The following is a 19,711-nucleotide window of genomic DNA, read 5'->3' on the forward strand; positions in this document are numbered from 1 at the left end:
ATCGAGCCCGCGAAACCCCCCCTCCCTCCCGATGCCCAGTTCAATGTGACAGGGGTGGGATGAAGGGATGGCCCCGGCTGGCAAGAGTTCCATTCCTCATTCAAAACCGGGAATAAAACACATATTTCACAGGCAACGTAGGGAGAGCACGCCTAGGGTTCCCGCCTAGCTCCAACCCGTGAAGATACATAGTTTAAGTCCTGCCCTTCCCTGTGACACGCTAACAGAAGTGTTCTTATTGTGCATGTTTCAACAGCGCGAAGGTATAGGTAATTTGCCCCCTGCGCCACTTACACCCTTGTCCAGTGACGAGCGGGTCCCGTCGGTCAACCGGACACCAGGCACGATCTAGGAGAGAGAATGGAGAGGCGAGTATAATTTTTTTTTTTTATTATTAATTGATTAGTTGCGCCACCCGGGCGCAATTGAAACAAGGTTTAGGAAGCGCTCGACCTGGTTCTCTGGCAAGCATGTCCAAATGGCCGTGCAAACATACTCTCTTAGGTATACAATTATGCAATAATGGCCCCGATTCACCGGGAGCCCCCACAATGCATTTCCAAAACCCCTGCGAGGGTCTCACGCCGCTGGGCGCCTACGGGGAGATTAAGCAATGCCATGCCAATGCATTAGGACCCTGCTCTCCTGCACCGAGTCGGCGGTGCAGGCGACGGAACACAACAGGATGTCGGCCCGCGGGTCCTGGGGCACAGGCATGGCATTGTAACTCACACGTATTCCGTCCCGGGGAGGTAGGTGATTTGCCTAGAGTCACCGTGTATGAATGCGGCCACGAGGCTCAAACCCAGAAACCTGTTTTCCTGCACCGAGTCGGCGGTGCAGCCCGCGGACCCCATTGCTCCCGTGATGGCGACAGCAGGTCCTGGGGCGCTGGACATAGCGTCGACAATATTATTTCTCATGACCGGGGAGATAAGTGATTTGCCCAGATTCGCCGGATGTGGACGCGGCCACGGGGCATGACCCTGGCAAGCGTGCCCGCGAACCCTGAGTCGGTGCGGCGGGGTGAGGAGATGCCACGACGGGCGGACACGGTCCCGCACAGGAGGACACACCATGGGACTGGGATGCTCCCACCGCTCCCGTCCATTCTCTGAGCCTCAGGGAACTGGCACCGCTCCTAGCATGCCCGGGCTGCTCCCACCGCTCCCAACTCTCCCTTAGGCCACACTGACTTGAGACAAAAATTTTCTATACTGAATACGATAGTGCCTTGTAAATTGCCGTCTCACATCTAGGCCATGTCTTTTCATATGTTCATTAAACCGCAGCGGGGGGAAGCTAAAGCTAACACCCCGCATGGCGCTGGCACCCGCAAACGCGTGGGCCTCTGTGAGCACCTAGCCCCCTCCACCCAGTGTAGCCTTAATGCCGTGGCTGGTGCCTAGAACGCAAGGGGGGGGGCGCTGTCCCACCCCCCCTCTTGATGAAGACACCAGCATCGCGGGGGGTTTTCGGTTGGGCCGGGACACGAACCCGAGAACGCATCCTATTCAGCGGATGTACCCGCTGCCGGGGAGGGAGGGGGGCAGGGTGGCGCCCAGCATACCCAGTAGGGCAAGCAAGGGCGGGTCCCCCAGATTGAAACCTTGCGCCCCCCACAACCCACGCAACCGCAAGGCCAACACCTCGATCCTAGCTTCGAGCACGGTCCACCCCCCCCCCCCCCCCCCCCCGCCCGTGGTACTCCGACCACCGGGCCCCATCTCCTGGTACTGCCCAGGGACAGGGCCGGGGCGAGGGGGTCAAACCGGCAAACTCACCGCCGAATATTCCGTGCAGCTGGACGGTCGACGATCGAGCTGCTACAAAAGGCGAGGTGGGCGACAAAGAGGTCGCCAGGAAGGGTGGGGGAAGGCTAAATAGCCTCCCCCTCACACCAGGGCCAGGAAGTGACACGCATTGCGCGTCACTTCCGGCCCAGCCAGAGGAGGGGGGCTCCGGTCTGCGTCCCCGACCCCCCCAGTGGGAGGGGGTGGGGAGGGGTGACCGATGACCCGGGGCCACTAAGGCGCTAAGCCTATTGGCCCCCTGCGGGGGCCGCGGTCAGCGGCATTCTCGCCTGTCATCATTCTCCGATTTAGCTATTACCTGCAAGCTATAGTTCTTCTCTGGTTTCAAGCAGTCTTATTTATCAACAGACTTGAAAATATCTCCTTCAGGTGCAGTATTTTGGAAACCCTGCCCCATCTCACTTTTGTGACACACACAAACACACACCCCCATCCCTAAACTCTTTTTCAGAAATCAGTAGTCGAATGTGTCGGCAGTAAACTGCACGGTGCTTGAGATCACCCGAAGATACACAAAATAATGTATGTTTTGCTGTTGTCAGCGGCATTCCATTAAATACGATTTTTTTTGCAATTGCGAGCTGCCTGCAAACCGCAATGTATTTAGTCCTTGCGAAGAATGAAGAGATTAGTAAAGGAATACGTCATACCCTGGAATGCTTAGCTGCTTCTGAAACGCCAAAACTGCCATATCCATTCCACTTCCAATTTAGGAACCAATTAATACAAGATAGAGGCACAAGCAGCGTGTGCGTGCTGCTTGTTCCCCTGTTAATAGTCCACGGGGAGGTGGGGCAGCAGCTGTGCCTCTGAAGCAGAGTTCACTGCTAATAATAACCAGCTGAAGCAGCGCACATCATGCCTGCACACAGAGAAACGTATTACACAATCTGTGGATGCATAAGGCTCCTACGAGGCTGAAGCTGGTACCTTCCCCATGCTGCAAGGAACCCTCTGAATGGTATGGGAGCACATGGAGGAGTGGGTGGGGCTGCAATGACTCATGCCTTTTCACAAACAAGACTTCAACAAGCCCAATCCCCCATAAAGAGAAGCCCAAAACAAACCAATATCCTACCAAAAATGAGTCCAACTGCCTGTACACATCGAAAAGTGGAAAAAGGCTGAATAAATACAATCAACAGAGCGGGAGGAACAGAGAGGAATGCAGCACTGACACAATTGTGGCATTAACATGAGATGGGAGGGAGGAATGATATATTTACATGTAAACAGCTTTACCTCCAAACAAGCTGAACACAGGCAAACAGTAACAGACCCGAAAACAAAGAAAATAAATAGTCCCCCAAGAACACAGAGAACCATAGCGGAATGAGACAGTACTGAGTCCCTGCTGCATGGGAGGAACAGAAGGGAAAATGGAGGAACAAAGAGGCAGGCTGACCACTAGCAAGCTAGGATTTCTAAAGGACACTAAAGCAAGCAAATCAAAAGCAGGGGGATGGCTTTAAGCCAACATGAGAAATTACAAAAGGTCTTGAATGCTCGACCTAAAACAGGGTAGGGAATGGGGGCATGGAAATATATTGCTCTTCTTTCTCCTCCATGCCTCCTAGTTCTGATTGATAGGGTGGCAATGCCGTACATAAGTTTTCTCTGTAGTCCATCTAGAAGATTTAAGTAAAGTTTCATGTGGCTTGGCATCTTGTTCAAGCCTTTGGGAGAGAAGGTGATACGCACGCCGGTGAACACCACTGTAGGGGCGGATCATTGATTGAGCTCCCCTGGCCTCCCTCCCAGGCTGTAGTTGCAATCGTCTCTTGGGTCGTTAATTTTGCCTTGCAGGCTCGCCAGAAGAAGTAGGTTTCTCCGCACCCCGGGTTTGAGACTGCTATGGGGGAACTGCTTGGGCCTCCTGGGGCAAGGGCTTGAGCCCCACGGTGGCGGTGTGTATGGACGAGGAACAACCTTCTTGTCCATCCACCGAAAGACGTCTTCTGGGGAGCTGAAGAAAGATTTTTGTCTCAGTAGAGTACTTTGAGTTTAGAAGGAAACAGTAGCATGTACCAAATATTTAGCCTTGTAATCTTTTTTTTTTCGCGGCAATGAAGGATTTACATTAACTGTGAACCGATTTGGGTTAATCCGGGAAGATCATTAAATTGTGAGATTGAAACTAATGGCCGCCTGTGATCGAGCATAGTGGAGGATCGCGTATCTGTCTATAATTTAATATACAACCTATCATGGGATGAGTGGGCGCAACGGGAAGTGGTCTTTGGGCCAGAGCCCAGTGGGCCCATTCGATGAGAAAGCAGGATGAGAGAGCGTCTGACAATAGGATGGAGCACACTCGTCGATATAGGAATTTTTCAGGGGAGGATCCTTCACAGCCTTCAGGGAATCCCATAAAGCAGAGAGTGTCCCTGCGAGCCCTCCCTCCTGTGCCCCCCACGCGTGCTGCAAGTTACTTGGTTGTGGAAGTAAATTTTGTGATGCTTTAGTGCATGTCGGTCATCATGTCTCCCGTATCTGAGACTCAGACTTTGACTTCTTCTATGCTGCCCACAGCGCAGTGTAAATCTAGTTTGAGGGACATGATGTTGGTGCCGACCGCTCCGATTTCGGTTACAAGTGTGTCGTGAGAGTGCTGCACACACGCCTGGGCTTGCTCTCTTTCTTCACTCAGGCCCAGGAGTGTCACTAGGCCTCACCTGACCGCGGCTGTCCTTGGGAGTCCTCACCACCATCCCGGGCATCTACAGAGTCCACAGCGTGTCCCCTATCTCCAGGGGTGCAGCATGGTAAGGTTTGGTTGCATAGCCAGTCAGGATGATGCAGAATCTGAGGCTGGTGTGCCGAGCTCGCAAACGTGTGACTGTCATCTTATGTGGCAAGGTTTAATGGGAACATGTGATAGAGAGAGAACAATGCCTTAATTCTTGTTTAGTTCCGGCAAGATCAATGTTTCAGACTGAAAGAAAGACAGTAAGCTCTCAGCCAAACAAGACAGAGGGCAATTTATTTTGTAGGTAATGAAAGCACAGCTTGCCTTGGTTGATAAATCTTGTCTATGTCTGAGGACAGAACTTCACGAAGGATGGAATGTGGTAATGAAGACAGGTGAGGACGTAACAGCACAGTGCTTTGCATGTCTCTCACTGATCTCCACTACTGTGAATACCAGATAATAAACCTGGTTATTCATTACTATGACATAGTAATAGATTCTTATATCTTAGAAGACTCGTACACAATAGTTCACTTTATTCACCAGTAGAGAATTGGTGAATCACTTTACCACAGAGATCGGGCGGTGACATATTTTTCGAATGCCACGTATAGCAACAACTTTCATATATTCATCCACCAACAAGGCATTATTGACCCATAACCCGTCCAAAACAAATGTCCAACCTCTGTTTGAAAGATTTGATGATGCCTCTAATGACACATTTCAAAGAATGGCATCTCCCTCCTTATAGTATTGAAACTGAGAGCCCTTTGCTCTGGGGGTTAGTTGAAGCTTCCAGAGTTTACCTGGAATATAACCCACATGAATAGATGAGAGGGGGTTCTACAGAGGTAGGTGATTTGTGTTTTCTGCCTGAGTTGAAACAAGGATATCTTTCCTCACCTCTTCCGTGCAGATCCCTGGATTGGATGCCAGTGTGAATTAGGAATGAGTTGAGAAATTGTATGGATCAGGTGATAGGTCTCAAAATCCCATCCTTCAAACTGCACACCTCTCCAATTGTCAACACCTATGCATGCTTGCTGGTTGATATGACAAGGGGTCAATGCATGCTTTTAGTAGAACGGACTGTGTTTTATTTTAATTCGTGAGACTCCAGCCGCTTTCAATGCAATTGATGCAATTAAAGGTATCAACATTTGGGACACTGAGGGTCTGCATTGGTGGAAGAAAACAGCTAATATGGTGTCCCTGGTTTGTGGGATTGTGGATTTTTCCATTTTAGGTACACTTTCTTGACTGTGAGTGTGTACAGGTCTGATTGCTGTTCTAGCCCAGTCTTGAGCTAACCTTACAACCTTTGCCTATGTTAATGCTAATGGCTTGTTAATACGCTGTTTCCTCATGTATAAAAATGTAAACATGTATACAACATTTTGAATTTAAAGTCCATAGTACCACAAGCAGCATGACTGAGAATCTTGAAGGCTGAGACTTTATTACGGTCACATGACTGTGTATTTGTTTTTTTTTAAGAAACCAACTTTGATATCAACAAGTGCACCCCTAATGGAACAGACCCAGCTCTGCCGAAATGCCCTCAAATCGATGATGGATATATGAGGTTCCCAGAGGAGCTAACAATAATCCTACACTGTCTCTACCTGCTGTTTGCCAACATTCTGCTCTTAAACCTGCTGATTGCCATGTTCAGGTGAGTCAAGCAACCCTAGTCTTCCTTCTCTTACTTCTCCTCCACTTTACTGTAGATTGTTTAATGATTAGATTTCTTTTTCATTCTTTTTTCACTTCACTAATAGTGTCTATCTATATCGCTCTTCAGATCTTTTTTGTTTGTTAGAAACATGTGTACTCTGCAGTGTCTTTCCCCCTGTTCTTGTTCTGTCTCCAAATTGCTGCCTTTCTTCTCACTCCTTTTGTCTCTTTTCCGTTCTTTGAACATTGCACTCGAGGAGTCTCAACTCTGCTCCTTCTCGTTGTATCAACTTCACAAATCCATCTGACATGGGAAAGTATTTGAATTCTGACATAGTCAAAGCACACAAGCTATGTTCTTCCCTGGCACTGACACTATTGGTGTGAACTGACACTCCTAATTCTATTTTAACGTATCTGTCATTTCTCCTGATCTTTTTCTGTGCATCGTAAACAAGATTGTGTGGGAGAATCTCTTTGTATATGTAAAGAGCTCATAATATTCTGAGCCTTCCGGAGTGGCCTCTCTCTGCTGCTCCTGTGCTGCTGGGTCCAGCCATGATGCTATTTGTCCAGTAAAGTCACAATTTGGAAAAAAGAGACTAATTATAAATTACACCAAGTTGATGTATCTTCACTCACATTAATCTGAATTTGAATGGGGAGAAAAGGATCTCAGTAAGTGTGTTCATTACAAAAGGAGGGGTCTGTGTGAGTAAATTGACAGAGGCATGTTTACGAGCCCCTTTCTATGCCGGGGCATCACTTTTTGCGACGCTCCGGCGGGACAAATCGCAAACTCATATCTATGGGGCCACGCAAAGACATTGGCTTTGAATGGCCTCATAGGTATGCAGTAAGGCAAGGCTGCACAAATCACTGCTTTGCCTTACTCTGCGCTCAGGAGGAATTCCAGGAGTGCTGTGGTGGATTTCCCCATGCAACACCCATGGATTTGAAATGAAACGAAATAAAAACTACCCTGAGGTGTCTAGGCGCGCAAACTTGCAAAACTGGGCAGTACCAGGTATGAGGCCTAGGGATATAGGCTCCTAGAGATTCAAAAGCCATGCTTTTAGTTTTGTCCTAAAGCAGAGAAGGCCTGATTCCTTTTTCAGGAATAAAGGGAGGCTTTTACGAGACGGGAGGTGCTGCCAGTGAAACATCTCCCGCCCCATTTTACTTTTTTTACTCTGGGCACAATGATATTACAAGCTGTTTCTAAGCAAAAGGATCATGGCGGAAGGTACCATTGAAACCACAACATAAAAACTTGAGGGCCTTCTCCATGGAGAGGTCCAAAAGCAAGGCATAGGGCCTTAAACTGTATACCCTACTCCATATGTGACCAGTGGAGAATTTTGACACTACCCCAGATTTTCGAGAGCATGTAAACCCGGAGAAGCACCAATACCCTACACTTCCCGAGGTGAGGCATAATAAGGAAAAATATTTGCATTTCTCCTCGTTTTACCTCTTTCTACGTGTGGTGCATTTTGCAGAACACATAGAAAGAGGAAAACACCTCTTAGGACTGTTTCTGTGCAGGAAGGTCCCCCTTTCTGCACAAAAACAATCCTGCTAACAACATATGCACTCTTGCACTATGGTGCTAGGGTGCCTGAGTTATGGATAGGCAGCCGAAAGGGAGCCAGTGCAGGGGGAAAGGACAGGAATGCAGTGCACTTTCACTTTAGCGTATGGCAGCACAGCAAGCTGACTTGCTGCACTGCACTACTCCAAATCCCCTTAAATGAGGGCCTGAACGTTCAAGATACCAAGATCCAGTTATTGCTATGTGCAGAACTTATACCTCATCATAAAAAAAAATGTGACATTTACTTGGATAGTGGCTTTTACTAAACATTTTAACATTTTAACTGGGTAGTAGAATTTCTATCTTTGATGACTTGAACTTCGGGAAATTGGTGGATTTCTGGATATTTTTTTAAACTTATGTCAGGGTGCCATTGTCTGAGCATGGTTTGAGCTTTGGATATTGCAAGGCAAAAAAAAATTTGTGACATCTTCATACATGTAAATGTAGAACACCCCACGTGGTGATGTAGTGGGGCTAGGGGCCTCATATAAAGTCTTAAAAGAAAAAAGCAAGAATGGATCCTTGCAGAACACCACCACTTTGGTACTTTTTTTTTTTTTTTTTTTTTCAATTTTAGTTTCATATAATAAGGACATACCTCCCAAATCTAAATGTTTTCCTACATTGTTCCATTTTACTGTAGATGTGATTACGTTCCCTGTCACCATATTGTTATTTTTTTTTAAAATACTTTTATTAGAAACCGTTAGTACACAATAAAATACAGACAAGGGCCTACAACCACCAAGGCCGGCCGCTATAGAGCCCGAGGGCCCGCAATGCAACGCCACACATTGAAACGAGCCAGAGGCAAAGCTCCCGGCTGTCCGTGAGCACATATAGCAGGCCGTGGCCACAGGCCAGGAGCAATCGAAAAAACAGTTTCATTTTCTATTAAATACAAAGTACACTCAAGGCAATGAGAGTCCGAAATAGCAGCGTGCTCTTCCCAGGACGGGGAACTACGTACAGTGTTCATAGCAGTTCTTGTCCGGAAGTGGTAGTGGGCGGCAACGGGAAGACAAAGCATGGAACACACCTCACACAATCCCGCAGAATGCGTGGCTAGGGGGACAAAGCGATATCGACCTCTAATGGCAGAGGCGGGGTGCAGATACGTCCACGATATAAATTCCATGGACCCCATACCTTAGTCTATTTCTCTGGCTTGCCTCTCGCCACATACACCGTCTTTTCCCTAAACATACACCAGTCCATATTCTCCTTCCATACCTTGATCGTGGGCGGCCTCGGGGAACCCCACAACTGTGCAATGTTACGCTTAGCCACCATGTACCCCAAAGTCACCCACTGCGTCTGTGCCGCATTATAATCATTCGGTTCCCAGACATTCAACAAACACCTCCTAGCCTCTGGCAACAGAGCAACGTGCGTGACCTCCTCCATTACGGTGTGGATACCGTTCCAAAATCGCACAACCTCCGAACACTCCCATAAGATATGAAGGAAGGTACCCGGCAGGCCACATCCACGCTTACACAGTCCGTCCCCCGAGTAGCCCATACGAAGCAAACCGGGCCCCGTAACATACACTCTATGCAGAATCTTCAGCTGTACGAATCGCAAGCGGGCCGGGATCGCCACCTCTTTTGGGGAGGCCACCGCCGATACCCAGTCCTCATCATCCAGTTCCAAGCCATCGCTCGTCCATGCCTCCCTCAAACGGAGAAGCAAGTCCGCCCGATCATTAATGAGTTTCTTATAAATCAGAGAAATAGTGCTGTCGGGCACGTAGCCGTCCAACACTCTATCCTCCAATGGAGAATACTCGGGGATAGCAGCAGCGTCCGGAAAAACCGAACACAGCGCATGGTATACTTGCGCATACTGGAAGTACTCTTTATCATTTAGTTTGTATTCAGTTTTAAGCATTTCAAACGTTTTGAAAGACCCCTTCGCCCAAAGATCACCCACCTTACATATACCAATCATATCCCATTGCTCAAAGCCTTTCGATCTCCACAGACAACCCAACCGCCCGGAGGCATACAACGGCGTCGCCCGAGTCAAGCGATCCCTCCACCCCATCGCAGCACTCGCCGCGTGCCACACATGTACCGCAACCTGCGTGGGTCCTGTCAACCGCGTATCTGGGGTCACCGAGTACAGCGCCCTATTATAATCCCCACCCGGGAGCAGAAATGTATCCATCTCGAAGGCCGGATTCAAGGCCGGACCGTATATCCCGTGGTTCACCGACGCCAGCTGAGACGCCCAATAGTATCGTTTAATATCGGGGAGGGCGACCCCCCATCGTACCAAGGGAGCGTCAAATTAGCGAGAGCGATCCGAGGCCGCCCGTCCCAAAACAGTTGGCGCTGAAGACCCTCCACCTCCCGGAAATAACGGGCTGGCACGAGATCTAGAGTATTTTGCAAAGCATACAAGAAGCGAGGTAGCAACATCATTTTAAACAATACCGCCCGTCCGAGCGGCGAGAGCGGAAGTCGTCGCCACCTCGTGACGTCGGCCTTCAATCGCTGGAGGGGAGGGAGAAGGTTTCGCTCATAGCGGACCACGGGGTCCAGAGAGATAAAGATTCCCAAATATTTGAACCCCAGTGTAGCAATCTGGATGGGGCAATCCCGTGGCAGGAGGGGGGCCTCGCCCGAGAGGACGTAAACACACGACTTGGCCCAGTTGATGATTAGGCCAGAGTTGCGACCAAAGGAATTCAGTACGTCCACCAATACAATGAGCGACTGTCGGGGAGAGGTGAGATACAAAAGGATGTCATCCGCGTAAAGGGAGACACGGTCTTCAAACTCCGGCGTCCATCTAATGCCTCGCAGCGACGGCTCCCAACGCAACCAGGCGGCGAGAGGCTCCAAAGAAAGTGCAAAGAGAAGGGGTGACAACGGGCATCCCTGCCGTGTACCTCTCCCCAGTGCGAAGGGAGCCGACACCCTACCATTCACCACCACCTGAGCCAGTGGGTCAGCATATAGTAATTTTACCCAACCAATAAACTCAGGGCCGAACCCAAATTTCGCCAACACGGCCCAAATATACGGCCACTCCAAAGTGTCGAACGCCATAGTAGCATCTAAGGATGCCAAGATGGCCGGCTCACGTATAAAATTCGCTCTAGCAAGCACGCCATGCAACCGCCTCAAATTCAGAGCGGTATTCCGGTGGGGTATGAAACCGGACTGATCCTGATGAATCAAGTCGCCCACGACCCGAACCAGTCGATTAGCCAATACCTTCGCCAGAATTTTGGGCTCTGCGTTCAACAGCGAAATGGGCCTATAGGAGGTGCAGCGATCGCGCGGCTTCCCCTCTTTGTGTATCACAACGATGTTGGCGAGGCGTTGGTCAGGGGGGAGGAAGCCCGCCGCACGTGCCGCGAAAAACATATCCCGAAGATACGGCGCTATCTTATCGGGACGCAACTTATATAGTTCGATGGGAAGACCATTAGGACCCCCAGCCTTACCCGATGCGATCGAGCGAATGGCCAGAGCGATCTCATCTGACGACAACTTCGCCTCCATCAATACTGCATCAGCCTCCGATAGGGTTGGCAATGCAATGTCTCTAAGCAACAGATGAGAATCCTCCTCCGAACGCACAGAAACCGGAGAGTATACCCCGCGGAAATAATCCGCGAAGCAGTCAACAATCTCCACCGGGTCAGTCACACGCATTCCATCCATTCTCTCCACAACGGGCACCACCCTGCTCGCTCTCTCCTTCTTGTCCAACCAAGCAATCAACTTTCCGGCCTTATCTCCCACATCATACAGTCGTCCTTGCTGCTCTCTACTCATCCCTTTAGCGGCTTCCGTGACCAGCGCTCTATAATCTGATTGTTTGAGGCTGAGAACGTGCAATTTCTCATCAGTAACTTCCCGCTCCAAGTCCTCCTCCAGTTCAGCTATGTCAGTTTCCAAGCGAACCACCTCTGCTCTCTCGCACCTCTTAGTATGGGAGACAAGGGACAAGGCCTGCCCCCTGACCACCACTTTGTAAGCCTCCCATAGGGAGACGGCCGATGACACCGACCCCACATTGTCATTAAAGTAGTGATCAGTGGACCTGATCAGTTCCGTGCGGATCTTGGGGTTACGTATATACCAGGAGCTAATGGGTGCTACTCTCCCCTCTGCCCCCGGGACAACCTTCAATTGCATCCATATAGGGGAATGGTCAGAAATACCCCGGGCTAAATGACGCACCTCCCCAATCATACCAGCTTGGATCGCCGGCATAAGCATGTAATCAAGTCTTGAGAGACTCCCATGGGCCCCTGAGTGAAAGGTATATTGCGCCTGTCCCGGGTGCATCAATCTCCAGCAATCTACAAGTCCCAAAGTGTCCAAAAAACCACCCAACCAGGTCTGAGCCCTAGGGAGATCCCTGGGTGGGTGACGGTCCTCCAACCCGGAGACCACAGCATTAAAGTCACCCCCCACCACCAGAACTCCCCCAGGGAGTCCCAGGACCAAACGCCCCAAATCGGCAAAGGTAGCCGTCTGTAACCCCGGAGGTACATATACAGCAACGAGCGAGACAGTCCTACCCTCCCATCTCCCCACCAGTGCCACATAGCGCCCCCTATCATCGTGAAGCACCTCGTCCACCTCCAATGGGAGAGAGGCCCTAACCAAAATGCCCACTCCCCTAGAGCCAGAAGTGAAACCAGAGTGAGCGGCAAGGCGAAAGCCCCTCCTATTGAGGGCATGGAAGGAGTTCCCTATCAGATGTGTCTCCTGCAGGAAAACAATGTCGGGCGAAATACTTTTCAAAAACTGCGACACCACCCCGCGCTTGATCCTGTCCCCCAGACCATTCACATTCCACGAAAGGATTCGCAATCCCCTATCCCCCATCCCACTCCCATGCATGATACCCACATCCCGGAAAGCACAAACCGGATAAGTCAGTAGAGAACTTCACATTGCCTTGCGAAACAAACAAACAATCCCCAACAACCCCCCTCCCCCACAATCCCAAAACCACAACTCCCCCCTCCCTGCACCCCTGCTTGAGCCCAAACAGCCCCCCCAACTCGCAGTGTGCCTGTCGCCCTAACATACACCACAAAAAGAACCCCAGAAGGAGGAAAGGACCCCAATAAGCTCCCCACAACCCCCAGGCATTTAAAGGGCATATCGTGCCAGACTATGGTCCAGTTGAGCCAAGGCACAAAACGTCACCAATCCAGTCCATCACCAGGAACCAAGTTCTAGTCCTGCGCCACCAAATCCTGTCCGCTCTCCGTCGTCCGACTGTCTCGATCCTGTCCCCGAGGCAGGGCATCCAACCAGTCTCCAGCCGCCTCCGGCCGGTCGAAAAAGTGTGAGCGACCCTGGAACTCAACCCGCAGCCTAGCCGGGAATAACATCGCATATTTCAGCTCCATGTCCCTCAAGCGCCGTTTGACACCCAAGAATCCCAGCCGTTGTTTTTGGACCGCTTGAGTGAAGTCCGGGTAAAAGCTGACATTAGAGTTCTCAAACTTCAGCGGCCCAGCCACCCTCGACGCCTGAAGGATAGCGTCTCTATCCCGAAAGTTAAAGAGTCGGGCGATTATAGGCCGCGGGGGAGCACCCACTTTGGGCGCACCACCCGGAATCCTGTGGGCCCGCTCCACCGCAAAGAACTTGCTCAGTCCCTTGGGCGCGAGACGATTGGTCACCAGATCCTCCACAAAAAGATCTGCAGCAGATTCCTCCGATCTTTCCGGCACTCCAATGATACGGACATTGTTCCGTCGAGCCCTGCTCTCGGAGTCCTCAAGCCGACGGTCCGTCAGGTCACCAGCTAGCCGCAACCTACGGACCTCCGTCTGCAGGGCGGCCACGTCCACAGTTAGGCTCGACGCCGCTTGACTCAAGGAGTCGACCCGCTCGTTAGTTTTGGACAGGTCGGCCCTGACCAAATTCACATCGATCAGAACCGCGTCCAATTTATGAGCCAGGGTATCAAACTGCTGACCCACAGAGGTCTTCAGCTCCTCAATGGCGCCCATGACGTCCAGCAAAGTCAATTCTGACGATGTATCGGAAACCTCTTTAGACCTCTCAGGCGATTTATGCGAGCCGCTAGGGGATCCCTTTGCCTGCGCGTATCGATCCATATTATTGACCTGGGTGTAGGCACCCCTCCGGGTTGACTTGGGTTTCGACTTGTCACCGTCTAGTCTCGCCGCCATCGTCCGGAGGCCGCCAAGGTTGGCACCCGCCTTCACCAGGAAAAAAAGGGGACCAGGTAGTTAATTCACTTGAACACAGCCGTCGCCGACAGGAAGCCCATGTATAGTCCGAGAGTCAGGCCAGACACTCCGCCGTCCGCGCCCCTGGAACACCAAAGTCTCTCAGCCGATATCAGGAGACAAGCGTGAAACGAAAGTGAAAGTGCGGGGTCCGTGACAGGTCAGGCCCAGCCAGCCGCTGTTGTTCACTTCGTACCCGGGCACTTCACCAGCTCGAGATCGGGACCAGGGCAAGAGCAGGCCGCAAACTTCGGAGTGCAACCATTCCGGTTCCCAGCGTCCGATCTGAATTTGGAAAACGGGTGACACCTCAGCGCAAGTTGATCAGAAAAAGCCCGTCAAATAAACCAGGATTAAGTCAGGATAGACGTGGGAGGTTGCGGAGGCCCTCGAGAGCCGTAAGCCTACGCGGCCATCTTGGTTGCGCGCTAGGCTCCTCCCCCCGGTACTTGTTCTTTAGATGAAAAAGGGGTTGGGGGCTGGAAGGCTACAGCATGAGTTCAGTGAGTTATAAAGTATTTGAGTCAATCAAGAACTGTGCCGGAGAAACCCTACTCTGCAAGGGTGTTAACACCTAGGCTGCCCTATTGACATGCCTCAGGAACACTCAGGAACACTGACATGTCTCCAGATCATTCTTATGAAGTATATATATATTGCCTACCGGCGATAGCCCGTAGGTAGTAATAGTTAGGACCAATTTGTCCATAGGAAAAGCGTTTTTTGTTTTGCCAATAACTTTGGTGTTGCTTGACGAATCTTCATGCAATAAAAAAAAAAGTTCCCCTATTTGGTTCAGCTGCTGTGTTGAAAGTTTTGTGGTGATCCATCATACGGGGGCTGAGAAAAAAGGCGGGTCCCAAAACATGTTTTCCCCATGTTATGATGATGCACATTTTTCATTTTTTAATACAACTACAGCCCGAACCACTGAACAGAATTACACCGAATTTGGCAGAAAGCTACATGTTGATCCATAAAGCATGCTTTTTGTGATTTGGCATAAATCCGTTCAGTAGTTTTAGAGGTATTACAGTATAAAAAATATAGATATCTGGAGACGCGAGCCCTTGCAGTGGAGTTGCGGACTCTACTGAAATTTGATTGGCTGCCAACACTTCAACCAGGAATAGTTGGCAGCCATCTTGGGACTCAGCCTACAGCTGAGTCCCACAAAAATAGCAAAAAATAAAGAAAAGGGGGCAGGGTATAAATACCCTGACCCCCAGATATGGTGGGAGGGTCCTACAGGCACCCAGCTGGGGGGTAAAAACCGTTTGAAAAAAATGTTTGAGGTGAGTCGCGCTGAATCCACAAGTTCCACCAAAACATTTAAAAAAACAAAGCGCAGGCTCCCACTCTTCGGTATTAATTGGCCCCTGGGTGGGCCAGGTTCTGGGGCATTGGGTAAATAAAGCAGGGGGCACTCAAGCCCCCCCTCCTGGGGCCTAGTATCCTGCAGGGACCACCAGCTCCCCAGGGCTTCTTTATTAATTAAAGCAAGGGAGGCCTGCATGGCCTCCCCGCTGCTGTGGGGGCTGTCACCTTCCTGGGGCATCCTACATTTTAGTAACAGGGGGTCCTCCCGGTCCCCCCAGACCAGGGGACACCACTTCCTTTTCTTTAAAGAATGCAGGATCAAAGTGGACCACCCCCCCCCCCCCCCCCGCAGCCCTGGGGGCCGCCACGTCTTCGGGGCAAATGACAAAAAAGGAGGGGGTTGTGCACCACCCTCCTAGAGTCAATAATGGCCCTGGGGACTGCCATCCACCAGGGCGGGCTCCTCCTATGTCTCAGGGTGCCCACCCGAGACATTGCAGTTTGCTATGGCTTGGCGGGAATTTTACCGCTTCCGCCAAGCCATAGCAATCTCTGCTCCACTTCTAGCAAGCATACAAAATGCTCTCACATACTAGAAGTAAAGCAGAATTGCTTTTGGACAGAGGGAGTTGCATGTCTAACAGCTCAATCTGTCCAAAAGCAATGCCAGCTCCTGCAGGACGTGGAGAGCTGGCAGGGACTGCGGAGACCTTTAGGCCTCACATTTGATCTCCATCCTCCATCCTGGAGGCACCCACTTTACACTACCAGACCCCAAGGGATGGGGTCCCCGGGGCCGAATTCAGCTCTGGGAGAGAAGCCACACAGGTCCCTCCCCATCTTTAAATGGCCTGGCCTTTGGGTTTGGGGTTCCCGGGGCCAAAATCGGCCTTGGAAGTGGGACTTCCCCAGCAAAAAATAAAAAAATAAAAAAGACCTTTAATTAAAAAACAATACCAAAAAAGATAGGGCTATGGGGCCCCCAGGGTCTACATCTGCCTGGGAGGGGGCCCACTCAGCCCCACTCCCTCCCTTTATTTAAAATAATAAAATTAAAAACTAAAAGGCCCCGGGATGGGGTCCCCGGGGCCTCAATCAGTCCAGGGAAGTGGGCCGCATGGCCCTTCTTCCCTAATAAATAAATGTAGAAAAAAGAAGCACCAGCAAGTTGCCGAAGGCCTAGCTCACTTTCTGCACCACTCTGCAAATAAGCCTCCTGCAGCACTACTGCTTGGGGAATAAATTCCCCTTTACTCCTGAGGGCCTCTGGAATAAAGTGGGCATCTTCCCCAACCAGTAGTGCTCCAGGAGGAGCGTTTGCAGGGTGGTGGAGAAAGATGGCATTGCCCCTGACAACCTCTTAGCAACCCAGCTGTGTGGGACTTACTGGAGATAACAGGAGGGATAGTTGGCCCCCAAGGACCCTCAGGAGTAAAGTGAACTTCATTCCCAAATAGTACTGTGCCAGGAGGTGCGTTTGCAGAATGGTGGAAAAAGGGTGTGTGGCCTCTGAAGACTTCTCGGCAATCCTACTGTGTGGGACATACTGGAGGTAATAGGAGGGTTTGTTGGCCCCCAAGGACCCTCAGCTGCCAAGGGGACTTCATAACCAAACCAGTAGTGCGCTAGGAGGCATGTTTGCAGAGTGGTGGAGAAAGGGGGTGTGGTCTCCTAAGGCCTCTCAGCAGTCGCGCTGTGTGGGACTTACTGGAGGTAACAGGAGGAGTTCATGGCCCCCAAGCACTATGTAAACTAAATTAGAAGCTTCAAAGTCACTTTCCATAGGGAATTTGACGATTTTTTAAGGCAAAACTAAAACTAACAATAAGCTACAGACATCTTGCTTTCCCTGACCTGCTCACTGAAACTCTAAAGCGTCATCATACAACTTTTTTTAGAAAGATATTTAATCTCCCAAAAACAACTAGACGCACATTGATCCAGCTTGAATTAAATATCGCAACCATGGACATTGAATGTAAAATATACATGGTCAAATACTATCATCGTGTGACAAAAGCAGAACCAAAATCAATAAGGGAAGCACTAAAGGTGATATTGCAAGATACAAAAGGTAACTGGGCAAGGTACCTGACTAGCACCAGAGGAACATTTAGCCAGCCCATGATAAACAATATAAAGAGACTGTTAAATGCACAAGGCAAGCGCGCTTCAAAGGAGCAGCGCATTAAACAGATTAGAAATACCCCAGGTGCTAATGGTCTTGCCCAATCACACAAAGTCACCATGTGCCAACCATATCTGAATGCAGCACTGGGAAGGCAAGCCCTACAGAACATATTGTGGATCCAGCTTTTAACTCTTCCCATATGGGACTAAAGGGGTCACTGGAAAAACATCTCTACAGGCAAAAAGAAGTGCAGCTTGTGCCAATAATATACAGAATCAGCTGCGCACATTGTCTTCTGCTGTCCTACCTTGTCACATCAGAGGCGATTGTACCTCAGAACTATTTTTTTGCAAAATGGAAGAAGAACTTGCACAGAGGCTTTAACATATATCTATAAAACCGCCATTCCAATGGAACTTGCACGGATCGGCAAGGGTCTATGCCAAAGCTGGAAGGCTCCTGCACACCTCTTATGAGCTAAGGGCAAAAACATCCCGCACACCCACACAAACTTCATGGAATGCCTTAGGATCATGACCTGATGCAGCTAAATGTTATTCTGTAAAATTATAACAAGAGGACCTGATGCTCCTTATAGGCATTTATGCTGAATGGGCATTTTATGACGCTGCATGCAACACTAAAATATTAGCAAAGCCCTGTTCTGGGGGGGGTTTGCCTTGTGAAATGTTGCACGATCACCTTTGCACTGCATAGTTTTACACATGCTAGGTCAGTTACGAATGAAAATACTTTACAACATCCCTCCCTCGATATTCACTGTAATAGAGCATGGACCAATCTTGCGCACAATGGCTTTATGCAAGCACCGCATGTCCTTGCAGGCTTTCTGGGCGACCAGCTTGCACTTTAAGCTGTCATGCATGCTCGGCCAGTCCACTTTTAACACAGACTGCATGTCTAATTAATGAATGTGCGGTCTCACAGCTTCTTATGATATTGTGCATCATTTATTTCATGAGACTTGGCACAAGAGAACACAGCCCAATCTTGTGCACTATGGCCCCTTGCACATAACATGTACCTGCACATACATTTAACAGCTAATGTGGACCGGCCGACGTTTTCAAACGTCTTTTGTGCGGTTTTTAATCACCCGGTTATTAAACTATAATATTGGAATTTAGCTATTGTTTTTTTTTTCTTTTGTTTATGCTGCATTGCTGATGTTCTTTTGAAAATGATTTTAAGTAATTATACAATAAAGACCAGATAGATAGATAGATAGATAGATAGATAGATAGATAGATAGATAGATAGATAGATAGATAGATATTGAAATATATACACTAAAAAAACAAAGGTTACAGGGTCGTTATAGTTAGGAAATACATTTTAAAAAAACCTTAGAAATTCACTGAAAAAAACAAAGGTTAAAGGGACGTTATAGTTAGGCTCACATTTCACTTGAACCCCCGCAATGCACTGCTTATGACCTTACATATTACATCGCTCATAACATGGTCAGTGACATGACTGATGACATCTCAAATTACATCATTATTGCCATCATCTAGTGAATGTGAATGTTTTCTAAACTTTTCTGTGTTAAGCATATATACCAAGGTACTACAAAAGTTGAAATGCTCTACCTTATGTAGTACTAATGAGTGATGCCATTTTTTAACTTAGATTATAGTAGTGACTGAGTGTATCCGTGTGCAAGTGGGTGTTTGAGTACCAGTACAGATGTGTGAGTGGCTGTATGGTTGTATATGTGGATGTGTGAGTAGCTGTGTGGGTGACTTAATGGTTGTGTAAGTTACTGTAATGGTGAGTGAGCGGTTGTGTCAGTGGCCATGTGGGTGAGTGAGTGGCTGTGCATGGAGCTGTATGGCTGGTTGAGTGGCTGTGTGAGGGGCTTTATAGGTGTTTAAGTGGGTGTGTAAGTGACTGTATGGGTGACTGAGTGGGTGTCTGAATGGCCGGATGGGTGAGTGACTGGCTGTGTATGGGGTTGTATGGGTGAATGAGCATCAGTTTGAGTGCATTTTTGGTTAAGTGAGTTGTTCTGTAAGTGGCTGTATTGTAGAGTGAATGTTTGTGTGAATGGATGTATGCGTGAGTGAGCAGATGGTTGAGTGCTTGTATGGATGTGTTAATGTTTGTTTAAGTGGTTGTGTAGGTGTGTGAGTGTTTGAATGGGCGAGTGAGCAGCTGTGTTGAGAGGCTAATTGGGTGAGTGGGTGTGTGAGTGGCTGTATAGGTGAAT

General features: G+C 49.3%; 1 protein-coding gene across 3 annotated transcripts in view; it reads left to right on the plus strand.

Moving 5' to 3' along the window:
• LOC146808495 (transient receptor potential cation channel subfamily M member 2-like) overlaps positions 1–19,711 on the plus strand; it is a 1,799,999-nt gene that overhangs the window by 1,452,759 nt on the left and 327,529 nt on the right. For all 3 annotated transcript variants that reach the window (XM_085623580.1, XM_085623581.1, XM_085623582.1), the window contains one exon: positions 6,007–6,184. In XM_085623580.1, coding sequence (XP_085479706.1) covers positions 6,007–6,184 — 178 coding nt within the window. The remainder of the gene's footprint in view (positions 1–6,006; positions 6,185–19,711) is intronic.

Source organism: Triturus cristatus, chromosome 8 (assembly GCF_964204655.1).
Source record: "Triturus cristatus chromosome 8, aTriCri1.1, whole genome shotgun sequence".
NCBI lineage: Eukaryota > Metazoa > Chordata > Amphibia > Caudata > Salamandridae > Triturus > Triturus cristatus.